Source organism: Fukomys damarensis, unplaced genomic scaffold, assembly GCF_012274545.1.
Source record: "Fukomys damarensis isolate Sample0158 unplaced genomic scaffold, DMR_v1.0_HiC HiC_scaffold_21, whole genome shotgun sequence".
Classification (NCBI taxonomy): domain Eukaryota; kingdom Metazoa; phylum Chordata; class Mammalia; order Rodentia; family Bathyergidae; genus Fukomys; species Fukomys damarensis.
Window position 1 is genome coordinate 7,975,766 of NW_022900933.1, and position 10,411 is coordinate 7,986,176.

Here is a 10,411-nt window from a genome sequence, read left to right on the forward strand (position 1 = left end):
TATGGGGGCTCAGGGGGGCCTGCACGGCTACCTTCCTGGCACTTGAGTGATGGCGGCTGCATCGGGAGCAGGCGTGGCTCTCCTTCCCGCAGTGGATCGGGGCCCAGGCTCTGAACAGTGAGTTTTGTTTGGTTTTGTTTTTCTGGGACCAGGATTAAACTCAGGACCTTGAGCTTGTGAGGCAGCTGTGGTGCCACTGTGTTAAATCCCCCATGAACAATGCGTTTTCAAACGTCAAGAGGCCATACCATGTCAGTGGTGACTTCGTTCTTATAGATGCAAGGAAAGAAAAATTAAAAAGGAAAGGAAAAAAATAGAACAAAGTCTTTGTAAATAGGGGAGGTTGGAGGGGGTGAAGGGTATGGGGGGAAAAATGAGAACCAAGATCTGTCATGAAAAGGTACAAGATCCCAATGATTGTAACTGTACTGTATACTTAAAAAGTACCAATAAACTCAATTAAAAAATTGGGTTACATGTAAAAACAAAACTAAAAAGGCAATGATTTATACAGTTGCTGTTCTTATGTTTGGTACTGGGAATCAAACCCAAAGCCTCACACATTTCAGGGCAAGTGCTTTGTCACTAAGCCACACCCTCAACCCCATACACAATAATTATTAAGGGATATGATCAAAAGCCCCTTTCTAACACCTATCATACCTAAGTAACAGTGTCCAAAATCCCACCATTTAAGGGTCATTCCTTTGAGTTCCTTTTTTTAAATATATAGTATGCTTTATAAATACATGAAGAACTACATATAAATACCTCACAACAAATATCAAATATGTGTATAGTGGAAAAGCAGCATATATAGAAAAGGGTTGGCTTTTGGGTACAATTACATAAAAGCATACAAAGCATAACTTTAAGGACTTGCAGATATTTTTCTCTTTCTAAAACTTATGTGAAATAGTTTCATTAGCTTTCTATATAAAATAGTTAAAATTATTAATGTTAAAATAATAGGTGATCAAGTTATTGCTCAAAGTAATGTTGCTGAGGGAAAAAAAGCTAGAGCGGGTTTCCTCTTATTTTATTTATTTTTATTTTTTTGGTACTGGGGATTGGACTTGCGCCCCCATGCTTGTGAGGCAGGCAGTGGCACCCCAGCCACCCCCCCTCCGCCAAAAAAAAACCTAAATAAATTGTCTAGCTTCATTTGTCTAGCTTAGTTGAGTTAAAAATCACTGATTTTGGAGCCGAGCATCATGGTGTACACCTGTAATCTCCTTCACTCAGGAGGATGAGGTAGGAAGGTCACAAGTTTGAGGCCAACCTGGGCTACAGAGAAAGACCCTGTCTGTCTCAAATAAGATCAGTAATTTTAAATGTCACACAGTTGGACACTACAGTACTGGTCTACCACTAGCTTGGCCATACATAACATTTCTGCTCTGTGGATCATAACGATTGTCCAGATCACTTTGGAGATTTGAAGGCCACGTTTGTTGAAAACACTAACACTTCATTAGGGCCTGAAGACATGTGGGACCGGAGATTAGGATAAGGGCAGCCGGCTGAGCAAGGAGGCAAGCTTGTCAGTCATGGAGATGCAGGACACATGTGCAGAGACCAGTGTGCAAACCCTGCACCTGGGACCAATGAGAAAGTGCTGTCTTCAATTCCTCTGGTGTGAAGTCAAGCAGATTTCGACAGGAGAACCTAGATCTTGCATCAGCTTGAACAATCAGGGAGTTTGAAAGACACCTGCCATTGAACTGACGGCCACTGTGAGCTTCCTCGGTGGCCCGCTCTCACTCTGCAGAGTACACTTCTTTTCCTACCTTTAATAAATGTAAAACCCCTGGGCTACACATGCAGCTCAGTGGTACAGCACTTGCCTAGTATGCGTGAGGCCCTGTGTTCAGTTCCCCAGCCCTGCGGATGAACAAATAAGTAAATGTAAAACCTTGCCACCTTTTCACGGGCCTTGTCAAAATATTTGCTCAGGGCACCACAAATCTGAAAAGAACCCTTGGTGTCTACGGAACCCTAGAATCCAGTAACAATCTGACAGGTGACTGGAACAGAATCCAGAGGCATGACATCTGTCTTCACACTGTGACCATCTCCTTTGCCATCCTAACCTTCGGGTCAGACTCTACTCAGCACTACATGTAGACTTGTTGAGAACTGTTCTGTTCAGAACCATAACACCTAGATTTGCCTCATCTCTCTTCCCTGCTTCAGGGTTAGAGGCACCTACCAGACACTGTGACCAGAAACACCAGAACATAAAGGAGGGCAAACAGGTGGTACCAGAGTTTGTGGCAGAGCCATCCTCAAAAAATAAGAAAAAGAATATTCACCCCTTTATTAGCCTCTCTCAAGCAGTATTCCCATCCTCTATCCTTAACTCCTAAACTCCATGGAGTTGAAAAGTTTGAGTGGAGCTTCTGCTGCTCCATTGTTTGACTGAATTCTTTTACTAAATCAAGCTCTTAAGACTACTGTCTGTTGAGTCAATGGCTTTATCAAGTGGCAGCAGAATCAGTTTTTTTCTCAGTTACAGTAACATCTGTGATTCAGGAAAATCTTTTTTTCCATCTAAATATGATTTCCTTGTAAAAAATTATTGAAAACTATTTTTCCTTCCAGTTATTTCAAAGACCTTTTTGGTTTCATACATTTTTCTTTCGCTTAGAATGATTCACAAGACTTCTTCACAAAGATGATGCAGCTGCTGCATTTGCTAAGTGAGCATCTGAATTTCCAGCTGAAGACCTTCCACTCTTGATAGGGAAAGAAAAGCAAAGAAAAAAAAAAACTCCTGATAGTATTAGTTGGTTTAGAGTGACAATAAAGCTAGGCATGGTGGCACATGCCTGTAACCCCAGCACGTGGGAGGCTGAGGCAGGAGAATCGCCACAAGTTCGAGAGCAATCTGGATTACAGAGTGAGTTCAAGGCCAGCCTAAACTACACAGTAAGACCTTTACTAAAAATTTTTAAAAATGTTAATTAGCGAATAGGTGCTAAAGGAAGATTAATAAGACTTGACATTTAAAATTTGATTTAAAAGTCAGGTGTGGTGGCGCATGCCTGTAATCCCAACACCCAGGAGGCTGAGGCAGGAGGATCGCTGTGAGTTCAAGACCAGCCAGGGCTACACAGTGAGTTCCAGGTCAGTCTCAGCTACATAGTGAGACCCTGTCTCAAACCCCCCACCAAAAAAATAAAAAATAAATAAATAATAAATTTTGATTTAAAAAAAGAAATAGATTTGTCAGGGATTTAGCTCAGTGGCTCCTCTGCCTGCCTCGCAAGCACAAGGACCCTAGTTCCACCCCCGGCATAAAAAAAAAAAAAAAAAAAAAAAAGATTTGAGCTAGGGAGATAGCTAAGTGTTAGAGAGTTTTCCTAACATGTGTGAAGCCCTGGGTTTGATCCTCAACATTAACAAAAAGAAAATGTAAGACATTTTAGTTTATACACAGTAAGAAAGTCTTAAAATTTAAGAAAGTGAGGCATAAAATTTATACATCTCTATAAACAGAGATTACAATGTAGCAGATTTTAATAACACATTGAAACCTAATAATTGATAGCTATCTTCATTACACTCCATGGTGGATGCAGTTGAATTGCTGAGACATAGGGCAGACATATTTTGTTTTAGGAGCTACTGCTAAAGATATCTTTAAAATGTCACCATGTTACCAGGTTTGAGGGTGCTAGAGTCTCCTTCTAGAGGTAATTTGTAGGTTCTTTCTGTTCTGAACTATCTTAAGTTACTTTTCTTGTTGCTGAAACACTACCTGAAACACAAAGTTAAAGAAGTTTATTTACCTCACAGTTTGTAAAGGTTTCAGTTCATAGTTGGCTGGCTCCAAGGCAGAATGGAATGGCAGAGGGGCACTGCAGAGGAGAAATAGTTCATGGAAGGCAGAAGGCAGCAAAGCAGTGAAGTGGCATGCAGCAAGTGGCAACAGCAGCCCTCTTTCTGTCCCTTATATTCTGTCCAGGCTACCTGCCCTTAGCACATCCAGGGTGGAGCACCCTTAATTGTAACATGGCACCATGAATCAATCCCAGCATGACATCATTAATTCCAGTATCACACACCCTAGATCCACTTCTGAAAAACCCCATCTATGATCACATGAGGCTTGGGGGGAAACCTAGATACAAGCCATAACACGAACAAAGAATGTGTCAAGACAAGTGGAGTAAATTGGGGAGGTGTAAAATAAAATTTACTTGAAAAGACAAATGGAAAAGATGTCAAGGTTTTATAGCTTTTAAGGTAGGAAGAGAAAAGAAACAAGTTTTACAAAGTGAATTCAAGCTAACTAAAGGTAAGAAAAAGCCAGACCCACTGGTGCACATCTGTAATCCCAGTACTTGGGAAAGTGAAGCAGGAGGATTATTAGGAGTTTGAGGCCATCCTGGCCTATACAGTGAGTTCAAGCCCAGTCTAAATTACACAGCAAGACTCTGTGTCAAAAATCCAATAAATAAATAAACAATACAGGTAAGAAAAGAGATACACCCTTCAAACAACAAGGTACACCACTACAAGTTACAGTGGCAGTGGTTTGATGGTGACTTGTCTTTTTCTGACTCCTACTCCTTGGGTCTAAGTCATCCTATCAAAAACCTGCTCCAGGTCTCCTGAGAAGAACTGAAGATTCCAGTGTGGCTCTGGGACTGATCTGCACATATGTCCCGGAGCTTTGTAATTAATAGGTCACACCTAATTCCCCAGCTTGTTTGCCATGCCCTAATCTCCTGCCTCAATCACAGGGTTTGCAGAGGATCCCAAGGAGAAGCTGAAGAACTTCAGATAATCCTGGAACTAGCACAGCAAAATGGAACTTTAAAAGTTGGAGTTTTTTTCTTTACAGACAAGTAGTTTCTCCAAACTTCCTCAGGTCTAGAGCATTAAACCGCCACCCCTACTTCTCCTTACCCCACACAAATGGACAGAATACAGAGATACTGGCACAAGGAAGTCAGTGTCTACTCTCACTTCCACGGGAAAGGGAGGAGAGGTCTGGGTCCAGGAAGGGATGAGATAAGTCTGGAATATCTATTGTTTCTTTTATTCCATCTCCCAACTGTTCCTTGCAATAAAGACCCAGCACACCTGTATACAATGAAATACTTGTATTGTCACTAGGAGCTGGGTCCTGACATAGCAAGAAACCAGACCCTTGCTTCCTGTGGTCCTTAGATCTTTGTACCTTTGATGAAAGAATTCAGTCAAGACATGGACAATGGGCATGAGGATCACTGGAACAGAACAGAGAGTGCAGAAACAACCCTATGTGATCTTTGAAAAAGGGGTCCAAAACATTCACTGGACAAAAGATAGCCTCTTAATAAATATGGTGCTGTACAAGGTCCTAAATTCAATCCCTGGTACCAAAAAAAAAAAAAAAAAAATGGTGCTGGAAAATTGACTATCCACATGCAAAACACTGAATCTAGAGCCTATTTCTTACCATGTACTAAACTAAAACCAAAACAGATCAAAGAACTAAATGTTAAACCAAACATGCTTGGCCGGGCGTGGTGGTGCACGCCTGTAATCCCAGCACTCAGGAGGCTGAGGCGGGAGGATCGCTGTGAGTTCGAGATCAGCCTGGGCTACACAGTGAGTTCCAGGTCAGTCTCAACTACATAGTGAGACCCTGTCTCAAAACAACAACAACAACAACAAAAAACAAAACAAACACACTTAACCTGCTGGAAGATAAAATAGGTAAAACTTGTGAAGTCATAGACATGGGCAAGGACTGTCTGAACAGAACAGTTGTAATTAACTGTGTGCAGGAAATACCGTAATACCAAAAATCAACAGATGGAATCATATCAAGTTAAGAAGCTTCCACATAGCAGAGGAAACAATCAGCAGAATGAAGAACCAACCTACAGAACAGGAAAAAAATTTTTTTGCCAGCTATTCCTCAGATAGAGGACAAATATCTGGAATAGATTTCCACAATGGATACAAACATTATAATAAATATGAACTAAAAAATAATAATAATGGGGAAAGGGACTCTAGAGATGGAGGGAGGTGGGTGAGGATGGGAAAGCAGATTTTTAAAAATCAATATATGATGAGAAAATGAAAAATGGAAATAAAGTGTTTGTAAATTGGGAGGGGAGGAGGGGGTGAAGGGAGGGCAGGGACAGGGGGAAAGAATGAGAACCCAGACCTGTCATGTAGAGGTACAAGATTCTAACAATGAATGTAACTGTACTGTGTACCTAAAATGTACCAATAAACTCAATGAAAACAATCAAGACATATTATGTGCCTGTAGCTACTCCTTAAGATGAACATAAATGTCATACATTGTAAACCTGCACTGATAAAATTTAAAATTCTTTTCAAAGCCTATAAACCAGGTCCCGAGACTGTGTCTTTCACCTATAAATTGGCCCCACCTACCAACCCCATCCTCAGGAAGGCAACTCTTAAAAGAACAGGGCATCTCAGCTTCAAACACATACAAATTTTTTTTTGTTTTCATTTTGAGACAGGGCCTCACTGTGTTCAGGCTGGCCTTAAACTCGCTATGTAGCCCAGGCTGGCCTTGAACTTGCAGCGATCCACCTTCCTCAGCCTCCCAAGTGCTGGGATTACAGGTGTGCACCACCACACCTGGCTCTGTTGGTTTGCATTTAATATAGCCCACCAGTGGGCAAACCTAACAGATACTAGAATACACATCCTAGATAATCCATCTTAGGGACACCCTCAAATCCAAATAAATATACCCAGCTCCAGGCCACAAGTCTCCTTTCTCCCTTTTGAGGGCTATCGCCCTATTTCTTTGAATGTATACTTTTAAAATTCTGCCTAAGGCCCTTTACGCCTTTTATTGATGCATCCTGAAAAAATGTTTTGTAGCTTTTTTTCTTTCTTTTGTGGGAGCCTGGCTGAACCAGAGCGACTCCATATTGACCAACAAACGACCTAGACTGTTGTTCCCCGCATCCCTTATAAGATAATTAGTGATTAATTATGAATTGTTAGATAACTATATATGGTAAAAACTGATACACAGAGACCCAACATGGATTGCGCCACTCCTTGCATGCCTATAATCTGAATGTTCTAAACATTATAATCTAAGTTATAAACAGAACAGTGGATGAACAATCTACTAATCATTAATACCTGACAGTCAAATATGTGCCTGATAACCAATAGGTCAGAACGACCACTTCTTCACCTTTATCCTCTTCCCGTAAGTTTTATATATAAATCCCCCCCTTTCAGCCCTATATAAAGTGGCCTCTATTTCTGAGCTAGCCGCCTCTCTGAACTACTTGGCTTGGGAAATGCCGTCTGGCCAGACTAATAAAGATCTATTTGCCAACTTGCCTGGTATGTTCCTTCCTGGGTGACTCTCACTATGTGACAAGCTCCTGGAGCCTCGCTGAGCTTCTGAGCCCAGCATCGTGAAGGCCTCTTGGCTGTTCACGCTCCAGGAGTAAAAGTGAGACTTAAGTCTTACACTTTCTTTTTTGGTACCAGGGGCAACTGGTTTTTGAACTCAGGACCTTGCACTTGCAAGGCAAGCGGCAGAACCACTGAGCTAAATCCCCAGTTGAAAATTTCTTTGTGAGGAAAGTCAGTGAACCTGCTACCTGTCCTGGGTGTGTCAAGGTTCACAATCTCTGCTTTGGGTACCTCAGTGAACCCTGTCCAGTGACAGATTTCTCTGCTCCACAGCCATTATTTAAACTTGTCCCCAGGATTCCAACATGATACTATTTCTTTGTATTACCATTCCAATATTAGTCATGTGCCTACTAGTCGCCATCTCTGAACACTGATCCACTGTAAAGGGATGGAATCCCTGCAATACTCCTTGGGTATGTCTGCCACCATTTAATTTCCATGATAGCTTCTTGTCTACAAATATTTTTAGCTCAGGAGAGTGAATTTTGCTCATGTTGTCTACCTGTATTAATAGTTTGAGAGCAACTTTAGGGGACAGCCCTGAATTATTCTCCTGTGAACCTCCAAGATGATCCAGTCCAGTGCCAATTTAACTTTGCTCAAATATGCTTTTTGTGCTGGGCATAGGGAGCACATCTGTAAGCCCACCACTCAAGAGGCTGAAGCAGGAGTTATCACTGAGAATTCAACATGGACTGACTGCTGTCTTAGTTACTTTCAAACTACCTTTGACTACTAAGCAATTATTTATAAATGGAACCCTGGATATAAATAGAATATATGCTCTTTTTTTCTACAGTTTGCATAAACAAGCTGTTATTCTTGGAGATACGTGAGGTGTACACCCACAACTCCCTTGACAATATTCTTCCCAACAGGCTTCTCTAAAACCCTCACTTCCTCAGGACTCCTACGTACTCAGCACTCTCTGCCTTTCTCTCACTTAACAAAGATCTGGGGACGCAGTTCATAGTCTCCTATCAACTCAGGAATTCTATACAGTCCTTCCAAGAATACAGCTTTGTGGTTCACATGCTTATTAAATCCCAGTGGTGGCTACAGTGGCAACGCCTGTAAGTCCAGCTACTTGGGAGGCTGAGGCAAAAGGGTCGTGAGTTCAAGGCCAGTCTGGGCAACATAGCGGGGCTCATCTTAAAAAAATGTCTAATGATCTCACCTCTATTCCGTGTGTCAGCTTTCTGTCACTGGGACAAAAGCCTGACATAAACAACTTATAAGGAGGAAAGGTTTATTTTGACTCACAGCTTCAGTCCATGGTTGGTTGGCTCTACTGCTTTGGGGGCCTGTGGTGAGGTAGGAAATACATCGTGGTGAGTCCAGGGCAGAGGAAACTGCTCACCTCCTAAGAGCTGGGAAGCAAGGGGAAGACCTGGGGTCTCAACATCCCTGTCAAGAGCACACCCCAAATGATGCAGCTTCCCTCCACTCAGCTGAAGCTCCAGGGCCTCTCCGGATAGTGCCTCTGGCTAGGGCCCAAGCCTTCAGCACACAGGCTTCGGGAAGGGGACATCTATCTAAACCGTAGCACCCAGTCATACAATCTTCGAGTGGCCTCATTCCATTTTCTGAGAGCTGATTTCTCATGTCTCTTTTCCAATTCTACACATGACATTTTGCTGGTACCTCAAAATTGGCCTTGGTGCGGTATTTATACCATAAAAATCAACAAATGTCACAACCCGGAGTACCTTTTTTGAGAGCTGGTATGACTGGCCCACTGCACCTACACTCTGTCTCCTCCTCCTGAGTGCTGGGATTACAGATGTGCACCACTACACCTGACCACACTATTTTAACAAGAGAAGTAAACTGAGCATGGGGCACATGCCTGTAATCCCAGCACTCAGGAGGCTGAGGCAGGAAGGTTGCCATGATTTTGAGACCAGTCTGAACTACACAGGAAGATCCTATATTGAGGCACATGTTAGTCGAGAGAGAGAGAGAGAGAGAGAGAGAGAGAGAGAGAGAGAGAGAGAGAGGAGACCAACAAACTATTCAATATATATCAATTATCACCTAGATTAATACAAGGCAAGAAAAATAGTTTTTCTCCAAAAACCAATCAAAACTTGAGATCTGATTTTTAGCTCCTGAAAACCCACTGTCACTTAGATTCCAATGGTGATTAAAATTATTTTATTTTTAAATTAGAATCACCAATGCCTTGAAGAGTTTCTGAGAAAATATGTTACTACCTGTAAACTTCTACACAGTTCTGAGTGAGCATTGTTAGTATCTGGAAAGAACTTTGAAAGATCAATGGAAAGCTAAATATTCTAAATTAAATACAATATACTTCTTACTGATTATAATATAACATATATACACAAAACTTGCTCTGACAAGCATGAAAAAAATATATGGGAGGATTTAGGATATTATGATAATTAGGACAATTAGGACGTTACAAATGGACTAAAGTACTTCTACAACTCCTAAATGGGACCCTTTAACTGGGATTAAGGAAGGAGAAAAGATTTGGAAATAACTATAATGCAGTAAAGAATAATGTATGCACAAACTTGGCATCGTTACATACAAGCAAGCTGCACACCCAAGTGGCTAACTATACGTTTGGATCTTGCTTTGAATACCAGTTGTTAAGCAGTGGTCATTTCTCTTTACCTTAAAGGTGCTTTACAATTTCAGTCCTGTTTCCAAGTCCTCTTCTTAGAATTACTGCCAGACCAGGCATGGTAGTGCAAACCTACAGTCCCAGCACTCAGGAGACCGAGGCAGGATGATTGCCACGAGTTCAAGGCCAGCCTACACTATATATCGAGACTGTTTCAGGGAAAAAAAAAAGAATGATACAGAGATTGGTGAGTTTAAAGGCAGGTAAAAGTAAATTATCCAGAGCCGCCATCTGCCTTACAAGCACAAGGTCCTGAGTTCGATCCCGGTACAAAAAAAAAAAAAAAATTAAGAGAGAGAGAAGGAAAAAAAATTACCCAAACTGAAG

General features: G+C 41.6%; 1 protein-coding gene across 1 annotated transcript; it reads right to left on the bottom strand.

Moving 5' to 3' along the window:
- Positions 1 to 7,528: 7,528 nt before the first annotated feature.
- LOC109117380 (small nuclear ribonucleoprotein G-like) lies at positions 7,529 to 8,681 on the bottom strand. The gene has a single exon (XM_033766885.1). It carries the CDS (start codon positions 7,919 to 7,921, stop codon positions 7,706 to 7,708), a length of 216 nt encoding a protein of 71 aa, XP_033622776.1. The 5' UTR covers positions 7,922 to 8,681; the 3' UTR covers positions 7,529 to 7,705.
- Positions 8,682 to 10,411: the final 1,730 nt, after the last annotated feature.